A 26,258-nucleotide genomic window follows, 5' to 3' on the forward strand; every position below is an offset into this window, starting at 1 on the left:
TTACAGTATCAGGAATTTTATTTAATATGTATAGAATTCTGTTTTTGTTAATTGTTCAATTTATTATAACCATAAGCATATACAACCATCTATTATAACAATCCATAGCTCATTTCTCTTGAAAATCCCATATGTTTTAATCATCTTTTAAAATAATTCCTTATAAGATTCAGGGAAAAATAGACTTCAGAAAGAGTGAACAGCCAATTATTTTCACACCTAAAGCAATAAAATGAAAGAAACGCAAAACATACTTTAAAAAGGACAAAAGTTTGAAATCCCTTTTCAGTTTTTATAATAATAATAAAAACCTTACCAATATAACACCAGCAATAATCATAATAACAGCCATTAAAAGGACATTAAGATATATGCCTCCTTTGTAGGCTTTTCAAATAATATACTGAATGTGTGCAGGTTTACATGTGTGAAATACATCCGTAAATGTGGTATATCAGTTGCATGTACAGTATGTGTAAGTGTGTATCTGTGTAATAAGACTGTTGACAGTCCCCATGGTCCCATTCATTAGCAATTGCTGACAATACAGTAATATAAATAACCTTTGCCTTGGTAATGAATTGTTTCCCTCAGGTCACAGAGTAGGATGAACTCCCCTCCTCATGGGGAAGCAGAGAAGAGCAGCTTCAGGTTGAAACAGACAAATGTACAGACATAGACATGGGACACAACCGACAGTCATTGTCTGTTATGCTTCACCCTAATAAGTTGGGTGGGGGACTGAGGAAAAGATAAGGACAAAAGCATACAGACAGAAATAGATATAAGGGAATAGGAATAGATATAACAGAAACAGAACAAAACTGCACTAAATACGGAAACAAAAAGTCTGGTCATGAAACAAAGTGCAGGTGCACTGATTGAGTAATGTCAAGTGATTGACGTGCAAGTGCTTTCACCAGGTGAACTTGCTCTGCAGTCTGGGCTTGTCTCAATGGGGTTTTACACAGGGGGTTAAGTATCGATTTTTGCAAAAAACACCCTGCATTTATGCAAAACAGGTACACACTGTACCATTTTAACTCTTCCCACTTGAACATGCTTTCCTCATGCATGACTGTCCAAAAGCAATGAGGATTTTGCTAAAAACTGTGTGGGGTTTATTCACTTAAAACATAAGAGGCAAAAGTCATTTTTGCAAGCGGGAGCAAATCACGATTTTACCTGTAACGCATTGCATGCAGAGTCAGCCACTCGGGGACTAGATAAACACAAGGTTAGCCAATAACAGGCAAGAGAGGCATGAGGTCAGCAAGCAATGTGGAAAAGCCCTTTGAAAAGTTCTGACATCACAGGAAGGGGATGAGAAAAAATGTGCTAAGGCTCTAAAAGAATTACGCTTGGCTATGATTCCTCAAACGATCCAGGACAAGTGAAGAAAAAAGGTTGATGTAAAAGAAAGAACAGTCTTAACAGAGTGTGGGACCAATGTTTGCACTAAGAACAAAGCCAGAATGTGGGGAACTGTGTGGCTTATTAGAAAGGAATCATGGCAACAGTAGCCATGGACATGGTAACCAATGACAACTATTGTTATCCACAAAGAAATCAGTATCAACCCCCCAAAAAGGGAAAAGAATGAATGATGAAGGTCAGCACACCAAAGAACCTCAATGAAATAAACCAATGTGGAGGAGAAATCTAACAGGTTGTAGAGAAAGAGGAAAAGAAAGCCAGCATATAAAAGATGATACAGATGGCTTAGTTTTCCCAAGAAAATTGGCAAGTCGAGGATTCTGCGCAGATGTTGCAGAACAGAACATGATATTTTACAGCAGATGACAACAGGGATACTATTCCATATCTGGCTCTCTTTCCTCTTTGTATCCTGCCATTTCTCTTTAACTTGAAATATTTATCATCAAGAATCAAAACGACCTCTTTTTCACAATAGAAAAAAATATATAAGATAAAAGAAAAAAGTCAAAGCTCATTATGTAACATAATTTGTCTTTGAATGGATTAAAAAAAAGAAACAAGCAATGACTTTATATTTTCAAAAGATATTCAATATATAAATCCCCAAATTCCCAACATTACAAAACACGATTTGCAACTGATCGTAATGTTCAAATTACAGTGTACAAACAGATCTCCAACTTACAATACTCCAATGAAACTCAAAACCACTTATTTACACACACACATACACGTCAGTGCCCATCGAAAAGATTCACTTTCTCTATCTGTTGAAATGAAAAAACACCTTGAACAACACAGACCAGTAAAGAGACACACTTGAGAGAGAGACACAAAGAGAAAGAGCTGGATAGAAACAGAGAGAGAGAGAGAGAGAGAGATAGACAGGGTATTGACAGAAAGGGTAAAAGATGCAATTGTTTCAGAGAGTTGGAGCTGTGTGAGATATGCAATGAGAATAGTGAGTCTGACAGCCCCCGTTAATGGCGTTATGATAAGAGGTTATAAGCCCAAACTTGCACACAGCTTCCCAGCAACAGAGATGGACAGATCAAAGAAATCATTTTTCCTCTTTTTTTTTATAATTTTTAGCTTGTTTTTTAATATATATATATGCATGTATATGTTTTAGCAGGTTGCCTGGAGTTATCGTAATCTGAGACTTCACACTGCTAGGTCATTTTCCGTGATGGCTGAAAAAGAAAAAAAAAAAAAAAAAAAAGGATTCAGGATTACTGAACATCAGTGGACATGAATTTTCCACAGCTAATTTACATACACCACTAATTTCTCCAATCAGAAAACCTCAAAACTTTCAATATTACAGTGGTGGGGTGTAAAAGTCTGAAACCCCATTACAAATCTGGGATTTAACATTTTTAGGGTTTTGAAATTTACAACATTGTAATATGATGACAAAATTAAATGGTAAATATTTTCTATGTCAAATCAAATGAGCAAATTTATGACTATAAACCTTTTGAAAAAAGGTAAATTTATTTGCTTTCATTAAAGCACACAAGATACTCTTTGGAATATTCTGAAACCATGCTGGAAAAACATGGATCTATCAGGTTTTGCACAAATTTGTGGAGACCATGCCAGTTCAAGTGCTTGTTAACTGTAATTAAAAAATAAAAAATAAAAAAATACAACTTCCATTTTGTCAGACAAACTCTTTTAAAAGTTGATTGAACTATCTAAATGTAGAAAAAGTTGAGATTACTTATATTTATATATGGTCAACTTTTATGTGATTCAGTGTGATCAACTTAAAATAGCGAGAACGTACAATGTTAAGTTTGCTCTTAAAGGCTTTTGAGCATGCTCAGTTTGATCCCTGAGGAAGGCAAGCCATTTGTGGCAGAATAACTATTCTCCAATAGTCATGAAAATCTGTTAAAGTCATTGAAGGTCCTTAAAATTCATGGGTCAGAAATACGGGATCCCTGTTAGGCTAAGCAATATGAACTTCATATTTTTGCATCTACTACTGAGCTTGCCAATGGTAGCCATTTTCCACCGACATGGTTTGGGGGTGGGTTCCTGGGCCGGTGCGAATTCTCGAACTGTCCCGTGCTTTTCCACCACAGAAAATCCCATTCCGGGGCCAAAAGCTTGCTGGTCTCTACGTAGGAACTGATGTCAGACATCAAAAGCATTGAGGAAACGCGGACAAAACGAGCACTCTTCTTGCAAAATGGGCTTCAACAGAGATCCAAGTAAAATAGCGAGATTGCAAAGGAAAATAAGTCTGAGTAGATACAGCAAGAAATGATGCACTCCAGTGTTTGGTGTCCTCTGCAGCTGATCTCAGTTAGTTATTAGATTTGCCAACTTTGTTAGCTTTCCATACACTCTTTTCATCTTATTTTGTGTTTGTTTTGTTCAGCAAGGGGATTTTTGAGATAATAAGTGATATTCTGGTGGGTCTGACACATAATCTTTAGTGGAAATAAAAGTCTGCTTAAAAAAGAATATCTTGTTTCAAACACTCAATTTTCTGGACCAGAACAACACTATATTTATGCTCATCTAAACCCAAAAATGCAAGCTTGTTGAACTTGAATATATGTGTAGACATCACTGTTATTTCTTTGTTGGAATTAATTTAACCTTAAGTTCAGAAAATGTAAAAAAGCCCTGAAGCCGGTTGCCTAAATTTTAAGTTTTCTCAACTTGATTTATTTATTTTATTTATTTTACAGTGTTGTCATTAAAAGCAAAAAGACAAAAAATAATAAGAAATTAAGAAATTCTTTTTACTCAAATTGTTATGTTGATAATTAGGGATAGAACAAAGGTTCATGATTCGATATAATCTCAATTCGATATAATAACTCTTAAATGACAAAGTATGACAAAAGTTGTTATTTTTTTGTAAATGTCTGCACAAAATGCACAATTTCTCATCAAAATAAAGTTCTTTAATACACAATATACATGCTCAGTTTAAATAATAAGAGTTGCTCATATGCTTTTCTTATGCTCTATAAGAAAAGATTGCAAACAAATATGCTTTCAAAATTAGTGGGCAATTAGTGGGCTACATTCAGGCTGATCAGGTGCAGAACAAGAAATAGAACTGAACAGAACCTATCCTGAAAAATTATGTGAAAATGTATATTTATTTTTTAATAAATGTTTGTCATTGTTGTCACATTAAAACATTTTTAAATATAACAATTCTACACATGAAATTATATATATATATATATATATATATATATATATATATATATATATATATAAAATAATAATTATGTGTACAATTTACAAGTAAAAACATTGAGTTTACAACTCATTGAGTTTTTAAGTGCTAAAAAGTTTACTGTCACTTTAAGAGTTCAACGTGCGTCTCAGTGTTCCATTTATTAACGAGGGAATTCTCTTTTTTTGGTGCATCTGTGCTATTTGTCATTAAAATGTATATATCTTTATACTCTTTATCTGACTGTAAAGAACTAAGGATATTAAAGATACATAATTCAATAAAAATGAAGTGTGTGGATTTCATCATTGATGGACACAATTCATGGAAGAAATGGTCTGTTTTAATCTCAAGCACTTTTCACCAAAACAAGGCGATTTCCAGGTATTCCTGTACTTAAATTTCTAAAAGCTAAATTCAAGCACTTTAAGCACTTCAAGGACCTTGTATGAACCCTGTAAACTGTTTAGAAAAATTAAGCGCAGGAGGGGTCAAATCAAGCGACAGATTATGATGTTTGAGGAGTCATTTTCATTTTAGATCACATGGACAGAAAACAAGGTTGCACATTTTTAAATATCGAGTTTTGCCTCCATATGGTTCATAATTTTTTTGGTTCGCAATATATCGAAGTTCAATATATCATCCCAACCCTACTGATAATATAACATGTAATGAAAAAAAATTCCAGAAAAATGCAAAATAGAAGCATTTTCACTTGGGATGTTGACTCCAATTCAATTAATGGAATCACTTCTGGATTAATTTTAATAGAAAATTAGTTAACTGTTACAAAAAACAGTGCAATATAAAGCATACTTCACATTTATATTTGATAGTATGAATGACAAAAAAAAAAAAAAAATCACATTAAACCTCTGAGTGGAGTCGACTCCAAAGTTTTCCGTGATTTTTTGCGTCAGAATTTCCAACTATTCAGAATCGAACAAACGATTTACTGTGGAATCAACACATGGCTCTTATTTTCACTAGTGATTTCAGACTTTTGGACCCCACCATATGCAAATGTCAATTCAGATGTGTTTGACATGTATATGTTTTTTGTACCTGTCCCTCTCAGGAGCCCTGGTAGTTGGCCTGGAAGCGTGCCGTCTCCTCAAAGATGAGCTCTTTCAGCTTCTCTTTAGGTAGGTCGTCCAGCTCCATGTTGAAGGTGAAGGGTTCTTCAGCCACTGGCTATATGTGCAAAACAATGCAGCACACTGTCAGGCTTGACTATATTTATGGAATTGTACAGGTTATAGATTGGAAGGGGGTGTGAGACAGATCAAGACAGAGACATGAAAGGAGATCAACAGAGGGAGAGAGAGCAATACCTCATCAGAGGGGTCATAGTACTGCTCCAGGTAGGGGTGGGCCAGTGCTTCCTCAACAGTTATACGTTTGATGGGGTTAAAGGTTAACATACGATCCAACAAATCCAGAGCTGTAAAGGCAGAGTACATACAGAATTTTAACACTCCTATGTTGAATTTACAAATACACATTATATTCGCCAGTACAGCCCACAAATCATGCACAACAAACCTTACAAAACAAAAATCCATAGGCACAGAAGACAATATGAAGATATGACAGGAAAAATAGCAGTTCAATAGCAATTTTTCTGATTTCCCTGCCAATGTTTTGTTTGAAAATACTTGCACAATGTAGCCAGACCACCAAAGACCATTTGGTCCACACTCCCACACATTCATGTGCGCGCACGCGCACACACACACACACACACACACACACACACACACACACACACACACACACACACACACACACACACACACACTTGAGACAGCTACCATCAGACCTCTTGAGCACACTCTACATATAATTTCACTTCTCATTACCCTATACATCCCAATTCCTCAATGCGTGAATCTACCTTTGTTGTCTGCTTTGGGGAACAGTTTGTTCCATGGGATTTTTGGTTTCTGGGGTAAAGACTGGAGGTAGTTCCTGGCCTTCATGTTGATGATGCAACTGAGATCATCTTGAGAAGGGGAGCCCAAAATACCTGTCCAATTGTGCAAGAAAATTAATACATAGTGCCCAAACTAACATGCACACACAGTGCTACAATTAACATATGCTGTAGAAAAGTATAAACAAAATGTGACTTAAGTATTTTTACATGTGCATTCTTGAGTTTGTCAAATAATATATAAGTATACTATGTGGCATTATTTCTGAACCAAGGCTGAATACGTTCAAGGCTGTTGGCTGATAATGACATTTCACACCATTTAGAAGCTGATAAGTCTGTTCTCCCATCAGAGTGTTTCCTGCCATCAATGATATACAGTGTGCCACTATGTCATAATACAAGGCTGAAGATACTTACATCTCATGCTTGTCTACACTCTAGGAACTAATTTAGGTCTGATTGAACTTGGACCGTTGTTTAAAATTAAGCCTGTACACTTAAATTATGCTTCAAGTAGTGCAGATTTCATAATGATGTCTACAAAATGGGACATTTCTGATGTCCCATTGTTCTTACCCAATATGTGGTTGAGTTGGTCCAGATAGTGCTTCCCTGGGAAGATGGGTCTGTTTGACAACATCTCAGCCAGGATGCAACCCACTGACCAAATATCAATGGATTTAGTGTAGCCCTGAAAGATAAAGCAAGAGAGACACATTCAGTAAAGATTTTAAATGCTAAAGACACACAATCAGACATGTGGACGTACCTTGGAGTTGAGCATGATCTCAGGGGCACGGTACCAACGAGTAGCCACATACTCTGTGAGGAATCCGGTATGGTCATGCTCTGGGTCGGCTATCCGTGCCAGCCCAAAGTCACAGATCTATGGGTAATGAGAGAATTACATACAAAATGACAATATACAATTTCTCTTATCACTATATAACCTCTATATTTAGCCTGACTAAGTTAATTGCATATACAGCATAAAAATAACAGTGAATTTGAATCTAATGGTCAAATGTAAAATTACTATGTCAAAACAAACTGGTCCAATCTGTCTTAAAGGAATATTCCGGGTTAAATACAAGTTAAGCTCAAACGACATCATTTGAGGCATAATGTTGATTACAACGAAAAATTATTTCGTCTCGTCCCACCTTTTCTTTAAAAAAAAAAAGTAAAATTCAAAGTTACAGAGATGCACTTACAATGGAAGTGAAAGGTGATGATTTTTGGAGGGTTTAAAGGCAGAAATGTGAAGCTTATTGTTTTATAAAAGCACTTACATTAATTTTTCTGTTAAAACTCATGAATTTTTTTGAGCTTGAAAGTTGTTTAAATCATCATTTTTACAGGCGTTTTAGTATTTGTTGACATTACATCGTCATGGCAACTAAGTTGTAACAGAAAATGTCAGTAAGTGATTTTATCACACTAAAATCATGTTAACACACATATTGTTTATGTCTTGTGGCAATACTTTTGAAACAGTGAGTATTTTAACATTTACAGATTGGCCCCATTCACTTCCATTGTAAGTGCCTTACTGTAAACCCAGATTTGTGCTTTTTTTTTTTTTTTTTTTTTTAAAGAAAAGGAGGGATGACCATAACCATAAATAATTACCACAAAGTTATTTTTGTGGTAATCAATATTATGCCACAATGGCTGTTGATTGAGCTTAACTTAAAAGCATAAAACCCGGAATTTTCCTTTAACACTAAACAATGCAGAAGAACTGTACTACTTGGTCTTAAGCCTCAAATTTCCACAATTTCAGTCTTTTCACTTGCTTCAATCACATTTGATTATTTTAGATACTGTCCACGGCAGGTTATCTTTTATGGGCTGTTGCAATATTTCCAAGACTTTTCCAACTATCACCTCCTATTAAAGGGTTTGTATTAACATTCAGCATGAGTTTTATGTAGGATAAGTTCCAAAAGTATATCTGTCTGGCTTCCAGGCAGTGATCCTGACCTTGAGGTCACAGGTGGTGTTGATGAGAAGGTTCGAGGGCTTTAGGTCTCTGTGCAGCACATTGGCAGAGTGAATGTATTTCAGCCCTCGCAGGATCTGGTACAGAAAGTAGCAGATATGGTCGTTGCTGAGTTGCTGTGTCTTCAGCAATTTGTAAAGGTCGGTCTCCATCAGGTCCTGTACGATATAGCTAAAGTGCAGTTAAAGAACTACAAAACCTCACAGAATGAATATTAAATGAAAAGGGGCTGAAATAGGAATATTTGCTTGTAAAGATCCATGTTAGTTTCAGAGACATTCAGAGACAACCATTTAAAAAACACAATGCAATATGTTGATCACCAAACATCCGTCTTTCAATCCTAATTATTTAGATCATCCAGCACAAGCAGAGAGAAGTAGTCATAGCTGTCCATCCACTTCAAAGACTTCATTTATTCTGATACATCTGTGCCATTGGCCATTTTCTGGTTATTGGCACTGACTGATAAATTTGCCTGCTCGGTCGATTGATGGAAGTTACCCTCCCTTCTGTCAGTTCCTAAATCTTTAAAAACGTTTTGGTTTTCAGTTATTTTTGGTGAATTTTGAGTAAATATTGTGTAAAATAAGTTTTCAATTCATTTTAGCAATTTTACGTCCATACAATGTGGCTTAAGCTTAATTATAACATACTGTATGCATATATCCGCAACCCTGCATTCTAGATATCCTTCATTAAAAGAAATCAATTTTAGTCGATCACTTGTTCTGACTCCGAAATGCAATAGCATGTACAATCATTCGTCCTAGCACATTATGGGCCTGCTGGCGTGCATACTAAAGGATACACATCTCTCATATATTCAATGCGGCGTGCTCTCAGGATGTCATTGATGCCGATGATGTTCTCATGGCGGAACCGCAGAAGGATTTTGATCTCCCTTAGGGTGCGCTGGCAGTACGTCTGGTGTTCAAATGGACTGATCTTCTTAATGGCCACTCGGATCTTATTCACATGATCAAAAGCTGAGCTGCAGGCAGCAAAGAGAAACAGTGGAAAGAAGGGAGTATAAAAAAAATCAACTAAGAAAACCAGCCAGTTCATATTGTAGCATGGTGAACAATAAAAATAAATTTAAAAAAAAAAAAGAGTGATACACAAAAATAAAGGATAAATAAAAGTATGACAGCGTTTTAGTGCCATGTTTTAAAAAATATCTAAGATTGAAAATAAAGTCGTAATATTTTGAGAATAGTCAAAATTACAAGAATAAAGTCGTATCATTATGAAATGCCTTAATATTTTGGGAATAAGTTGTAAGGAGAGTAACATCAATGTGGTGGACAACAGCAAAGTGGAGCAACCGGGTCTTTGGATACAGTAAACACCACTAACCAGGGAGATAACATTGGCTATGCAACTTTGTTGTCAAGTTAGCCAAGCTGATTTTGTGGGAAGTTTTTGCAAGCTCTCCGTTCATGAAAGAGGTGTGCATTAGTACAGGAGTTTTTTTTTGTTTTGTTTTTTTACCTTTTAAGGGAGGCACAAGAATGAAGCGAAAAATGACTAAAACTGCTGTGAATTATATAGGTCCATTTTAAGACATTGTATGTGGTAACATCCCCTTATAGTATTGTTTTGAGTGCAAAAACCAACAAAAAGCAGTCCAAGCATCGCCCATGCTGAGCAGGACTGAAAGAATGTCTGTCTGGCTCTTTCTCCTGAATAATTTCATTTTCCTAGACATCCGCTGCAGTATCCGGATACTAATAATAACTCTGCTCTGATGTGCCAAAAGACAAAGGATTTCTTTATCGCTAAATAATATCCTAAAGTATTATTTAACTTAATCCTTCAGTAGGGCTGGGTAAAAATGTTGATTTTCCGATGCATCACAATCTATATTTGAACGTTCTGGATTCTTAACCCAAGATCGATCTTTCACTCTATGTGGCATCCCTCTACAATGCAAGTAAATCACTCACATTTGCAGCTTAACCTCACTATGAATGTCTAAGATAAGCCACTGGCTAGTAAATGTCCAGATTTCACCCACCAATGATTGAGTAGTACAGTGGAGAAGTTATTAGCACAGTCTATTCACTGCGTGCTGAGAGTAAAAGTTAGATTTAACTCGTTCTGTTTGTCCAAAGAAGAGATCCACAGATCCGTATGCCATTGAATAATGTCTCTTTTAAATCCTTTCTGTTCATTACAGAAACATTTAATTCTAATCACACATGAATGCGCTAAAGAAATTACACGTCTTCTCTCATTATATGCGCTCACTGGCTGATGCCGCTAGTCTTAGAGACAGTACCGATTAAGCATGTGTTCTATAAATTAGGGATGTGCGAAACTAATCGACTAAACGGTTCTTATGCTGCTAGTCGACACTGGAATTACTAGTCGGTTAATATTTTTCCCCATTAAACTGTTCAATATTTTTACACATTTACGTTTGGCAGTTTGGTAATGAATAAAACAAATAATATTGAAAAAAAAAGAGGATATATGGAGCAGATACAAAGTTTCATTTCACCTCAGGCTGCACGTGCTTCTTCCGTCTCTCACTTGCGGTGCGTGCAGGAAAATGTCCTCTCACTAGACAAGCAAACTCAGCAAAGTGGTGGTGCGGGAAGCGAATGGCTTTGAAGTTGGACGTTTTCACATTTGAGTCTTCTTTAAATCTATGCATGTTTATAAGTTAATTCCCCGCCGATCTGGCTTTTTCAAGCGCAGGATAGCAGCCTGAGGTGAGTCAAGTCCCATCTTTCACTGGACCATGTTGACGTGTTAATTTTGCTCATCAAAAAATTTATGCTTTTGAGTAAGTAGACAAGAAAAGGCTAGCTTTAGGCTAGGAATGCCATTTTTTTTAATCGCTGATTAAGAAGGCTATTTTCAATGAGGTGCCGACTGCTTAACGGGTTAAACTCTTTTATTCTGTGTGCACGTCATGTTTAGAATACATTAGGTTTATTTGTAGGCTACATCACAGGCTTATTTTTTTCTATCCTATGGCTACTTTTTTTTTTTTTTTTTTTTACATCGTAACTGTTATTGGTTAACGTTCTTTACAGAACAGATGTCATATTAGATCAATGGCTAATGCACGACAGCACGTTGTGAAATACGAGCAACTTTTCAGCGCATTTTTTCGTAGATTTGGCTTAGTCTACCTGTTAATTATTTTCAGCAATGTCCTGACTGTTTTAATATGTTAAGTAACTTTTACTTGGTGAATTCTGTTTAGAATAGGCTATTAGGGTTGCGCTATTGGTCCTGCACTATTCATTCAATTGTTTTCAGTAAATAAACCTGTATTCGCTAAAGGTGAATGCGTGTCATGTTCTATATTTAATGTACAATGATGATAATGCAGGCGAGCACGTCACAGATAAATGCCCCTTTTCAGCGGAATTTAGGGTCGGATTCGGATTTGGAATAGATTAAGTATTTGAAATGGGTCGCATAAACACTTTTTTCCCAGTTTTCTGAAGGTTAGTTTCGTTTTAGACTTGTCAACTCCAAAAGTTTTGTTTAAACGTCAGTGAAACTAGTCATTCCGCACATCCCTACTATATATCAATGTAAACACTTACAATATTTAATACAAATTAAGCAAATAAACAAAAATGTAACAGAAATATTTATGCGACATAATATGCAATTTCAAGACATTAATTGATGGAATAGGCTGTATTTGAACATTTTACAAAAGCTAAAATGTCTGTCAAAATAAAAGTCCTGCTAAAATGAAAGCTCGTGAAAATTGAATACAGAAAAATATAACTAGTGTATACAAATTTTATATTCAAAAAGTATCAATAATACTCATAATAACAGTAGTATAATATTAAACAGTTGTATTATGATTATTCATTAATCATCTGTAAGCTATATCGCAAAAGTGTACTGAATATCAGCATGTTGTGATTCAGCCATAGCAGCCTTGTGCCTGAGATTATTAAGTCATTTTCTGTGTAATTTCATAAAAAAAATCTGAGGTTTTTATTTGTTGCCTATGTATCATAGCATATTTATATAGCATTATCGATACCGAGGTACAAGGGCTGGAATCGTACCGAAGCCATAATTTTGGTATCGAAGCAACCCTAATCAAAACATCTCACAAATGCCCATGACAATCCACAAATGCACGCAACAGAAGTGCACACGACAATCCACAAATGTACACAACAATCCACAAATGCACGCAGAAGATCCACACACGCATATGGTAATCTACAAATGGAGGCAGCAGATCCACACAGGCACAAGGCAATCTACAAATGCACGCAACAGATCCAGTCAACTGCTCAATTAACAAATGTATGCAACAGATCCACACACACACACAGCAATCCACAAATGCAAACAACAGATCCACACATTTAGTCAGTTCACAAATGCTCGTATCAGTATGCACAATTATAAGCTATACAATGATTTTTTTGCTCACAGTACAGTCCACAAATGCACACATATATGCTGAGACTTTTTCCACTGGTATTCTGCCTTAAAGATGCCCATGAATGTGCTTTTGCATTTGTGTATAGTTTTGAGACTCCTGCTCCACAGTCTTGATTGACAAATATGAGCAAGCTGATCTCCAATGTATGTGGATCGGCCTTCTTCTTCCTTTTTAACAGCGGATCACAAACTAAAATGTTTCATTACCGCCACTGCTGTTAGCTTAGACCAGAGACATCAGTATGGATGTCACAGAGGAATAAAGTGTTGGCAAGTTTAGTAAATTCTTTGCTCTATTTTAATTCAAAACACATGCAATTATTTTTCTACACTGTTTCAGGGTTCACACAAGGTCCCTGAAGTGCTTAAAGGGCTCGATTTTAGCTTTTAGAAATGTAAGAATGGGAATACAAAATCGCCTTGTTTTGTTGAAAAGTGCTTGACATTAAAGAGAGCATCTCTTTATGCAATGCATGTCCATCTCAAATGAAATCCATGCATTCCAATTTTATTGAATAATGTGTCTTTAATATCCTTTTTTTCTTTACATTCAGATAAAGAAGTAAAAAGATATTATTTTTAATATGATATAGTACAACTGCAATAAACAAATGGAAACTTCTCTCTCCTTAATAACCAGAACACTGTGAGTGCTCGACCGATATATCGGTCGGCCGATATTAGCCTTTCACCGATATATCGGTATCGGCGTATATTTTTCCGATATGCGCCGATATGAAAACTTTTTTCAGAACATATAATGCAGAAAACGATGCTTTAGAATTGGTGTCATAGCGTAATTTGTCCAGCAGAGCGCGCGCCGACTCCATTGTTTACAGAGCTGAACTGCCGGTGGCTCTGCAGACAGGGCGGAGTTAAACGGTCTTTTCTTGTTAAACTGCTAAATAGTTTGTTAAATACATACTGGAAAGTTAATAAAAAAATGACCCTATCATTTTATATAACTAATATAACATTAACCCTTTCCCTAACAACCATGTCTCTCATGTTTATCACATCTATTTGCTGTTAGCCAGATATAGTTTGTCAGTGCAGTCAGTAATGTAGCATATTGAAAGGTAAACATCAGAGCATCTTTTTGCAGCTCAGCAGACAACGGTGCGGTGGTGGATTGTGTGTGGTGAGTGTTGATTTCACGATTCGCTGTTACCTAGTTGGTGAGACACAATGCAGGAAAGGAAATAATGACCATCTTTTGCTCTAAGTGGCAATGAGCTTATAGCTAACTAGCTAACCACGTAGCTACTTTCATACCTTGCCAGCGAGTAAACATTTATTCACCAAACTGTTTTGATCAGGATTCACAGTTTGGTACCCCTTCAACCGAACAATTCCAGTTGTTGCATTTATAAAATGTAATATTTAAAAGTCTGGTTTTCCAGACATTAAAATAAGATATGTAATAAAAGTAGATTTAATAAATAGTATATTTGCCCTGTGTAAATAATAATAAATAGGAGCTGTATCTGAAATAAATGAGGGGTGATAAATACAAATACAACAGGCTGGAAAAATAGACATTTATTCATTTTAATATCCTATATATATACTTTTAATGTGTTTAAACTTGACACCGGGCGACGCACCCTAAAAACAGCACCGTTAGATCGGTTTCATGCTGAAGAGCCGCTTAAGTTTTTTTTCTCTCTCTCGTAAATGTAAATGAGTGTAAATGCCAACATCATCATATATGTCGAAAGGACTGATGCCTGTCAACCAAAACATGAGCTCACTGATGTCATTGAGTGAGTCTGCTTTTTTATTCCATCAGTGACTCCTGGTCGGAGGCTGCCATATATATTTAGTTTATACATAGGGTTACGTTCTACCTACACTACCGTTCAAAAGTTTAGGGTCACTACTCATTATTATTTTTCTTTTTTTTTTTTCACATTTTAGAATAATAGTAAAGGCATCACAACTTTGGAATAGTAGAAATGGAACTATGGGAATTATGTTGTGACTAAAAAAATCTAGAATTTGCAGATATGTACTCTTGACATTTTCTCAATCAACTTCTTGAGGTATCACCCTGGGATGCTTTTTAAACAGTATTGAAGGAGTTCCCATCTATGTTGGGCACTTAGTGGCTGCTTTTCTTAATTATTCAGTCATAAGTCAATAAGTCATCCATTTCAAAAACTTTTTTTTTTTTTCTTTAAATACAATTTTAGTTTTTTAATTAAATAAATTATGTTGGCACAATTATATTTTTGTCTACAAAACTAATTTCAAACATTTAAGCATACGCCTTCAGAACAAAAGGTTTTTAAGATCATGAGAAACATTTCATACTGATACTAAACAGTACTGATGTTTATTTAGCTATTTATTTATTTTGTATTTATTCTTTATTTTAATGGTCAGCAATTGACTGATACTAAACAGTACTGATGTTTATTTAGCTATTTATTTTATTTGAATTTATTCTTTATTTTAGTGTTCATTTCTAGAATTTGTTGACAATGTATAATATTAATGTCAAATGTTCTTTGATAAAAATATTTGTTTAAGAAAGCAGCCTTCTGAGTACCTTTGCATAATCATATCAGTGCAAAATTGGTGCACAATCCACATAGAAAAGGTTTTCATTCCAGCTCAAAAATTTAATATATCGGTCACCATATCAGTAATCTGTGAATTTTCCCTCTCTAAAATCGGCATCGTTCGGGCTCTAAAATACACAATTTAATATTCATTGATAGAATGTAGAATTTTTGTATTTTTGAAAAATTAAAATGTGATTAGAATAATGACAAACAAGCTAAAAAATAAAATATACACTTTTATATTCTTTTTAAGGACTGTTCAGTTCTACTGCTTGTTCTGCATTTGATCAGCCTGAATGTAGCCCACTATTTTTGAAGGCTCATTTATTTGTGATCTTATCTAATAGAAAAACTCTTATTTAAACTTTGAGCATTTATGTTGTGCATCAAAAAACTTTATTTAGATAAGAAATTGTGCATTTTGTACAAAAAAATGTCAAAAAAAATAATTCTCACAAGGGAAAAATGGACGCCATGCAGGGAGCGGACGTGTGAGCGACAAGCTCTGCGTACTTTGCTGAATTTTCGATTATTCTCATGTTATAATCTGGTGAAATTTGATACACCCAGTTACGCATTTGTCCTTTGTTGCAAAACATGGCAAAGAAGTCAAAATCCTCGGGCTCTGGAGATATTAAAAGACACTTACTTGTTCAGGATGAAAGCCCCGACAGGCCTACAGACCGGGGACTCGATTTGGATGGCACAGCGAGAGAGGAGATCCAGCGTCAGTTGTCCAACATGTCGATGATGTTGACGAGGATTCTTGCTGACTTGGAGGATCTCCCTGTAATACGTCGAACGATCACGGCGATGGAAATAAAATTCTCTGAGTTAGGTACAAGAGTGTCTGATGTTGAAAAACGAATCGATTTTCTGGAATCTTCGGAGAGTGAATTATCCGCTAATCCGCCCGCGACCAAAGTTGATTTGGAACATCTCCTTAAAGTTTGAAGATCTTGAAAATAGAAACCGCAGGAATAACATACGAATTGTTGGAATTCCTGAGCATGAGGAGGGCAGAGATATGGTGAAATTCCTAGATGAGTTTTTCCCCGAGTCTGCTCGACATATCAGGCCACAAGCTGGAAATCGAGCGAGCTCACAGAGTGCCAACTCACAGATCTGCTGAGGGAGATAGGCCCAGATCGATTTTGGCCAGATTTCTGAGATCATCCGATAAAGATCTTGTGTTGCGCCAGGCGAGGAGCAAAGGGAAGCTTTCTTGGAAGAACCATAATGTTTTCTTGTTCCCAGACTTTGCGAGTTCGACAAGAGAGAAACGTGATCGGTTCAAGGAATGTAAGAAACTCTTACATCAGAAAAAGATCTCGTTCGCTCTGATGTTTCCTGCCAAACTGAGAATAGAAACGAAAAACGGTTGCAAAGTATTCACATGTCCAAATCTAGCAATGTCTTTTATAATGTCTGAGTAAACCATTGGATGTTTCTCATGTGAGTGGGCCTAACTCGCTGTACCTAACTCTTGAGGAAGCTGGGTGAAATTTTGGGTTTTTTGCGTTGGCTCCGCCGTGCGGCTGGAGCTTGTTTTGTGAATAACACTTTTCCTTAAAGAAACTTTTGCATTGATGGAAGATTACATTTGCAGTGAAGTTCCCGGCCAGTTTGAGAGTGGACACTACAAATGACCGCAAAATATTTACATGCTCACTCAAAGGATGTCTTTTATAAAGCTGACGGATTGTGTAAGTCATGGTATTTACTTTTATGCAGCCTCCGAGTGAATTGACTCGACCATCCGGGGATCCGGGATGCCGGTTTTGTTTCTTTTTGTATTGGTTCCGCCTAGCGGCTGGAGCTTGTTCTGTTGAATAACACTCCTTTGGAACAGCTGTGGATTAATCTGTTCGTTCTTCGTGCTTATTCCTCCTGCTGGCTGTAGTTTGTTTTGAGTTTTTTTTTTTTTTTTTTTTTTACGGGACATTTGAATGATTACGTCATCCGCTGAACTCATAACAGCCGGCTCACGGAACATTTGTTTGTCTGTCCGAGGAATCTGAACGGTTTTATATCAGCTGGAATTTGTTTTGTGGAAGATCACATCCTTGAGACAGTTCTGTGAATGAATCTACACATTTTTTTGTGTTCATTCTTCCTATTAACTGGGTTTATTTTACAAAGTATTTTCTGTTATGTAATTTTGCCTCATAAATTTGTGAGGCAAAATTGAGCAATCCGATGGCAAAGTTGTCGTGGGGACTCGTAGGTGTTCATGGACCTTTTGAGTTTAAAGGGACTGTCGCCGGTTGGCGCTGTTGTGCGCGGGGTTAATGCGCACGTTTTTCTTTTTTCTGTTTGTTTCACTAATGGGGAATGTGGTCTTCATAATTTTGTTTTTCACACACAATTTTTTATTTTAATTATATCAAAATGTCAAATGTTAATATGAATATGTTGTCTCTCTCCACATGGAATGTGAATGGGTTGGGGCACCCCATAAAAAGAAGGAAGGTTATTTCTTTTCTGAAACGTAAGAAATATGATATAGTGTTTCTTCAAGAAAAACTTATCTCTCCCCGCAGGAAGCTGAAAAATTTGGGAAGATATGGGGTGGACATGTTTTCTTTAGTGTTGGCTCAAGTAAGAGCAGGGGAGTCATTATATTGATTAATAAACATTTACAATTCAAATTTCTCAAACAGATTAAAGATAAATTAGGAAGAGTAATTATGGTTTTAGCTGAAATTCAAGGGCAAAGTCTGATTTTGGCTAATATTTACGCACCTAATGTTGATGATCAGGGCTTTTTTATAGATCTTGAAGGGATGCTGCAAACCGCTGGCACCCCTCATGATATAATATTGGGAGGAGACATTAATCTTTTGATGGATTCAGTCCTTGATCATAGTGAAGCTAAAGTGTGTAAACCCCCTAGAGCAACACTGACGCTTCACAGGATGTGTAAAAATCTTGGTCTTTCGGATATTTGGAGACTTTTGAACCCATCTGGTAGGGACTATACATTTTTTTCATCAGTCCATAAGATTTATCCTAGAATTGATTTATTTTTGATATCCAAATCCCTAATTTCATCTGTTGTTGATTGCTCAATTGGAAACATTTTAGTCTCGGATCATGCCCTGGTGAGTTTAGAGGTGATGCCACATATAGAGAAAAAGAAATCATATAGTTGGCACTTTAATGTATCCCTTTTACAAAATCCTGATTTCCAACAAATGTTAAAGATTGAAATCAATGTTTATATGGAGATCAACTGGTCCTCAGTATCCTCTGTGAGCGTGGCTTGGGAGGCACTTAAAGCGGTTCTTAGGGGCCGGATCATACAGTATGCCTCATTCATCAAAAAATCCAATGCACGAGAACTAGTGGAGTTGGAAGGAAATATTAAAAGTGCAGAGGCAGAGCTGAAGTGCTGTATGTCAGCTGATGGCCTCAGAGAATTGACCCGATTGAAATATAGATATAATACTATTATGTCACAGAAAGTGGAGTTTTGGTTATTCAGGGCAAGACAGTCATACTTTGAGTCGGGTGACAAAGCAGGGAAGCTTTTGGCTAGATATATAAAGCAGAGAGAGTCTCTTTCTATCATTCCCTCAGTGAAATCTGCTGGTGGTGACATATTTACCTCGGCCATTTATATTAATAATGCCTTTAAAGAATTCTATATTGATCTTTATCCACGTCTTCATCTACTGATGAAGATATTAGAAACTTTGTGGAACCATTACATCTTCCTAAACTGACGACTGAGCAAAAAAACTCTTGATTCTGAGATTAACTTGGAGGATCTTAACGAGGTAATTAAGTCCCTACCTACTGGCAAGGCTCCGGGGCCAGATGGTTCTGCTGCAGAATTTTTTAGATCCTATGCTACAGAACTGGCCCCACTTTTGTTAGACGTTTATACCTAATCATTAAAGAAGGGAAAACTTCCTCCAACCATGACACAAGCCCGGATCAGTCTGATTCTTAAAAAGGACAAAGATCCAAGTGAGTGTAAAAGTTACCGTCCAATCTCCCTGATCCAACTAGATGTAAAAATATTGTCAAAAATTTTGGCTAACCGATTAAGTAAGGTTATGACATCTCTTATACATATAGATCAGGTGGGGTTTATTCAGGGCCGCAGCTCTTCTGATAACATCAGGCGTCTCATCAATATCATGTGGTCAGTGGCGAATGAACAATCTCCGGTGGTGCCATCTCACTTGACACCGAAAAGGCATTTGATATGGTAGAATGGGATTATCTTTTTAAGATTTTGGAAATGTATGGGTTCAGGAGTACATTTATTGGTTGGATTAAGTTACTTTATAGACACCCAGTAGCAGCGGTACAAACAAATGGATTAATTTCAGATTATTTTACTCTGGATAGGGGCACTCGACAGGGTTGCCCACTTTCCCCGTTATTGTTCTGTCTTGCCCTGGAACCATTAGCAGCTGCGATAAGAAAGGAGGATGATTTTCCAGGGGTGACAGCGGGAGGTATGGCGCATAAGCTTCTGCTTTACGCAGATGATATTTTATTATTTGTCTCTGAACCTACTAGATCTATGCCTTGCCTCCACAGAATTATTAATTACTTTTCCAAGTTCTCAGGATACAAAGTCAATTGGTCTAAATCCGAAGCTTTGGCGCTGACAGCGTACTGCCCAGAAACGGCTTTCCAGCCGGGCGTCTTCCAGTGGCCCAAACAGGGCATTAAGTATTTGGGGATTTTATTCCCAGCAAATTTGTCTGATTTAGTGTTAATTTTGACCCTTTAATAAAAAGGTTTTCGAGCGATGTCAGCAGGTGGGCTTCATTACATTTATCGATGATTGGGAAGGTTAATGTTATTAAAATGAATTGTATTCCAAAATTCAACTACCTGCTTCAGTCTCTCCCTGTAGATGTCCCCCTCTCTTATTTCAAGCAATTTGATAGCATAGCGAAGTCCTTTATTTGGAATGGTAAGTGCCCCAGGTTAAATTTCAATAAGTTACATAGGCCAATTGACAAAGGAGGGCTAGGCCTACCCAAGATTTTATTTTATTATTATGCGTTCGGTCTTAGACATTTGGCTCATTGGTCGCTTCCACCTGAGAGAGCCCCTCCCTGGTTTTGTATTGAAAAGGAAGTTCTTGCCCCTATCTCGCCACTGCAAAGCCTTTCGATTAAACTAGCCGGAGAGGTTAAGTCGCGTCCCGTTATTTTGCATTTGCACTCGATATGGACAAAAGTGTCCAGAGTGTTTAATTCTGATATTTATTTAAATGTTGCCTCGAGCATATGGCAGAACCCTAAACTATGTATTAATAAGTCCCCTTTTTGTTGGTCAGACTGGATTGTGAGGGGGGTTAATGCACTTGGTGACCTATATGAGGGTGGAGTATTGAGATCTTTTGAACATTTGGTTCAACATTTTGGCATTCCCAGATCTCAGTTTTTTAAGTATTTACAGCTTCGCCACCTACTCTGCACTATTTTTGGGAGTGGCACGCACCCCCCTAAAGCGGCAGGTGCTTTGGGAGAGGTGATTGCTGCTTTTGGAAAAGGCCATGAAGCATCAGTGTATTACTCCCTACTAATTCAGAGTCTGGGGGATGGAGCCTTGACTTCTCTCAAGAGAGTATGGGAAAAAGATTTGAATTTGGTATTGGAGGATGGAGTGTGGACTAAGATTCTTAAAAATGTCAAGTTTGTATCTAGAGATGCAAGGGTTCGCCTTATGCAATTTAAGATTTTACATAGATTTTATTGGACCCCCTCTAGATTATATAGGCTTGGTCTTAAAGACACACCCACTTGCTGGTGATGCCAGTCAGAAGTTGGAGACACTACCCATGTCTTTTGGGGGTGTGTTAAGATCCAGGAGTTTTGGTTGAGGGTTCAGAGGTATTTGTGCAACGTTTTGAACACTCAGGTTTTGCTTTGTCCCAGACTCTGTATTTTGGGTGATGGGGCGGTCATGCATTTAGGGGACAATCATATAAAAAACTGGGTTATGACCAGTCTCATGATCCGCAGGCAAGTAATTTTAAGGGGTTGGAAGTCAAATGGAACACCCTCTTTTTCGGAGTGGTGTGTGGAAATGGGGAGGGTAGCTGCATTTGAAGAGGCGGTAAGTAGAAGGCTGGGGTTGAGGGACTTATTTACTAAAAAATGGGGCAAATATTTAGTTTTTTTGGGGGAATCTCAGGGAGGGGATGTGGAAAGTGTAGTTTAATCATGTATGTTTATTATTTTATTTATTTGTGTGTGTATATATATATATTATATTTTATGTAAGTGTATGTATGTGTATCTGTGTATGTATGTATATGTATATATGTGTATATATGTGTGTGTGTATATATATATTTTTTTTTTTTTTTTTTTTTTTGAATTGTGTGTATGTTATGTGGGACCACAGGGGTGTTCGTTAGGGGTCAGGGTGGGATTGTATTAGTAGGGTTTAAATGTAAAATGTTGATTCATTATATATGTGTTGAGTTTTTTTCACTGTCATATGCACATGAATCAATAAAAATGTTAATTACAAAAAAAAAAAAATTCTCACATATTTTGCCATTTAAATGTTATTATATCAAATCGAGACTATATTGAATCATGAACCTCATATCGTATATCGAACCGAATCGTGAGATAACCATATGTTCCCATCCCTAATCAATACCCAGCCCTATCCTCCACATCCATTTCTTGCATTAATGAAGCTGCTGGCTCAGCGTTCTATCATTGTGATAACGCGCTGTTTCTCGTAATTTTTTCTCTCGAAATACTGTATTTCTGCTTTATTTACCAAATATAATACTTTATTCTCATAATGCTATGACTTTATTCTTGTAATTTTTACTTTATTCTCAAAATATTACAACTATATTCTCGTAATGCTGCGGCTTTACTCTCGTAATGCTGCGGCTTTTCTCGAAATATTGCGGCTTTTCTCGTAATGCTACGGCTTTATTCTCGAAATATAACGGCTTTTCTCATAATGCTACGACTCCATTCTCATAATGCTACGACTCCATTCTCATAATGCTACGACTCCATTCTCATAATGCTACGACTTTATTTCTCAAAATGCTACGGCTTTATTTCTCAAAATGCTACGGCTTTATTTCTCAAAATGCTACGGCTTTATTTCTCAAAATGCTACGGCTTTATTTCTCAAAATGCTACGGCTTTATTTCTCAAAATGCTACGGCTTTATTCTCAAAATATTACGACTTTCTTCTCATAATGCTACGGCTTTATTCTCAAACTATTACGACTTTCTTCTCATAATGCTACGGCTTTATTCTCATAATGCTACGGCTTTATTCTCATAATGCTACGGCTTTATTCTCATAATGCTACGGCTTTATTCTCATAATGCTACGGCTTTATTCTCATAATGCTACGGCTTTATTCTCAAAATATTACGACTTTATTCTCATAATGCTACGGCTTTATTCTCAAAATATTACGACTTTATTCTCATAATGCTACGGCTTTATTCTCAAAATATTACGACTTTATTCTCATAATGCTACGGCTTTATTCTCAAAATATTACGACTTTATTCTCATAATGCTACGGCTTTATTCTCAAAATATTACGACTTTATTCTCATAATGCTACGGCTTTATTCTCAAAATATTACGACTTTATTCTCATAATGCTACAGCTTTATTCTCAAAATATTACGACTTTATTCTCATAATGCTACAACATTATGCCACAAATGCTGTCGAAAGAAGAGGAAGACAGCATGCTTAAGAATACAATAGATAATGCAGTGTATAATTTTTTACATAATGCCTAACAAAAATGTGTTACACAGTTGTCTAATACCCCAAACCAAAGATATCCATAGAAGGCCTCGGGATTTTTTATTACTGTGGGATGTTTACATCCTCTAGCAAAACTTGACAGTCATAATGAGGATGTAGGACAGATCCAGGCCCTCAGCTCTGAATTGTCCACCTTATTTACTTTCATTTCAATTGATTTAACCGCCCATCTTCAGATCGTATCAGTTGGCAGCGCATCTTGAATTTTTTTAGCGTGTTTCTACAAAAGCGCATAAATGTTGCAACCCCACTTCATCCACATTTGGCCGCATCGTAACCACGCCTGTTTTACGAGCTGCTCGGACTGAGATGTCAAGATTGCTAACGGTGAAGCTAACAGCCTACAAACTCAAACACTGAAAAACACTTCTAAAATCACGAGCGACAAGTGACATTAAACATCAAACAAGCTTATTTGAACGAGTGTTCTCAGTAACGGATTCACGTGTAGTGGAGGCGGTGGCGAAGTCTCAAACCTAGTGTGCTACCCATCTACATATCATTTTCTGACTAATTGACCATTTAAACGCGTCTATGATGCCCAGACACACTGTCTATGTAGATAGCACACTAGACTTTGAGACACAGCCAATACTGGAGAAATGGGATTTAATCCAATGTATTACTCGCAATCTGTTGCCAACCCTGAGATTCTGGGAAGGATATGCAGGGAGGGAACTTGTTGAGCCGACCAAATTATTAAATGCTGCGCGGAAAAACATCGTTTATATCTTCCATGCCATCTTTGAAATGGGCATGCGGAATGGCACAGGTTTGAGAGAATCAACACCATTTTTATTATTTTATTTTTTTATCACTACGGAGAATTTATCACTAACAGCCTACTAAATCTCGCCATGATCTAACAGTGTACGACTGCAAAAACAAACAGTTTCCGCTTACCAGACCATCCCGTAGGCCCCCTCCCCGATGTACTGGAGGTCGGTGTAGCGGGGGCCAACGTCAAAATTCTGTCCCTTCACTGATTCCAGGCCAGGCTTGGATCCCGCTGCTCCATTCGCTCCCCCGGGCGCGACGGCTCCTCCGGCCCCGGTGGCGCTGCTATTCGAGCCCGCGGCTCCGGCCGCCGCCGCGCTGCTGCTCGATTCCGCCATCGTTTCTATCAACAAATCAGTCGCTTTCAAACAGTCTTTGAGGGGGAGGGGAGGGGGGGCCTCGTATGTGCCTTCCGATCAACGACAGGTCTATTGAATAGCAAAGGCTGCCGTTGTACGTTGCGCTTTCGTGACAGTCGAAGAAGAGTCGGTCAAATCAAGGCACCCCCTGTGGATGCGAGTGCTGAACGAGCGTGCATGTAAACGGATCGGGAGCGCGAACGCGCATTTCTTCCTTACAACATTCGGGCGCGCGCGTGGAAGGCCAAAAGCAAACGCATTTACACAGCGCGCGCAGCGAGAGACGCTGGAAATGCACGAGTGGGTGTGCAGATTGCCTCCTACGGTTACGGTTAGTAGGCCCTCCGGCGTGATTTACAGTTTGTGGTTGGAACAAACGATAGGAAGAAGCGGGTATCTGTTAAAGATGCAAGAGAAACACACCAACTCGGCAAGCACTGGAACAAAATAAAGCAGGCACAAGGAACAATGTGGTTGACAATCATGATTGTTTTAAAAATGTTTAATTATACCGATAAATGTAATCATTTCTTTATAGGGCCATTTGATTAATACATTTGTATCATATATTTATATCATACATTCTCGTGAAACCTATCATGAAAATGTCCTGGTCATATTTAACCCCAAATTATATTTTGCATAAAGAAAATTCAACCTACTAGGACCATTAAAGGGATAGTTTACACAAAAATGAAAATTCTCTCATAATTTACTCAACCTCATGCCATCCCAGATGTGTATGACTTTCTTCTGCAGAACACTAACGAAGATTTTTAGACAAATATTTCAGCTCTGTAGATCCATACAATGAAAGTGAATGGTGATCAGGCTTTTGATGGTCCAAAAATCACATAAAAGCAGCATAAAAGTAATCCAGTAGTAGTCGAAATTAATTTTTGTAGTAATCAACATTATGCCACAAATGCTTCTGATTGAGCTTAACTTGTATTGAACCCGGAACAATCCTTTAACCATGAGTGGAAGTGACGCCCCCTTTCCGGAGTAACCCTGCTCTCTTTTGGAGATTACGCCACCATTTGGAGGTCTCCAGCCTGCAGCTATACCTACTTGACCTACTGGGCAGGGAGGAGAATTTAGAGTAAAAAAGGACTTAAAAATGTATCTGTTTCTCACCCACACCTATCATACCACTTCTGAAGATATGGATTAAACCACTGGAGACTTGTGGACTTTTATGCTGCTTTAATGTGCTTTTTGGACCTTCAAAGTTCTGGCCACCATTCACTTGCATTATATGAAACTACAGTGCTGAAATATTCTTCTAAAAATCTTGGTTTGTGTTCAGCAGAAGAGAGAAAGTCATACACATCTGGAATGGCATGATGTTGAGTAAATGATGAGAGAATTTTCATTTATGGGTGCACTATCCCTTTAAGAGTTTTTATAATGTGACATGATGTTCAGGACACTTACATTTACTCATCCATTCTCATTATCGTAACACTTTTTTTTTTTTTTACTGTACTACAGGGGGGAAAAAAGATGATGTCTGTTGTAATTGTTGTAATGATTTAAAAAAAAATCAAAGAAATTTAAAGGCAATGCCAACAGAGCACTAATATGTTTTATAATTACATCACAATTACAAAAAAAAAAATAATAATTCACATTGTGGTAATGAGAATATCATAATGACTATCTTTTTTAGCATGGAAAAAACATGAGAGTTGGGGGGTAAAATATGAC

At 37.1% G+C, this 26,258-nt stretch overlaps 1 protein-coding gene across 1 annotated transcript; it reads right to left on the reverse strand.

Moving 5' to 3' along the window:
- Nucleotides 1-24,737, reverse strand: LOC127451450 (mitogen-activated protein kinase 1-like). Its single transcript, XM_051716170.1, has 9 exons — nt 24,316-24,737; nt 9,410-9,592; nt 8,580-8,769; nt 7,363-7,479; nt 7,170-7,284; nt 6,552-6,683; nt 5,989-6,098; nt 5,720-5,848; nt 1-2,633 (listed from the first exon to the last, which is right to left on the reverse strand). The coding sequence occupies exons 1-8, from the start codon at nt 24,525-24,527 to the stop codon at nt 5,729-5,731; spliced, it is 1,179 nt and encodes a 392-aa protein (XP_051572130.1). The 5' UTR covers nt 24,528-24,737; the 3' UTR covers nt 1-2,633; nt 5,720-5,728.
- Nucleotides 24,738-26,258: the final 1,521 nt, after the last annotated feature.

This window comes from Myxocyprinus asiaticus, chromosome 14 (genome assembly GCF_019703515.2).
Source record: "Myxocyprinus asiaticus isolate MX2 ecotype Aquarium Trade chromosome 14, UBuf_Myxa_2, whole genome shotgun sequence".
NCBI classification, from domain to species: Eukaryota; Metazoa; Chordata; class Actinopteri; order Cypriniformes; family Catostomidae; genus Myxocyprinus; species Myxocyprinus asiaticus.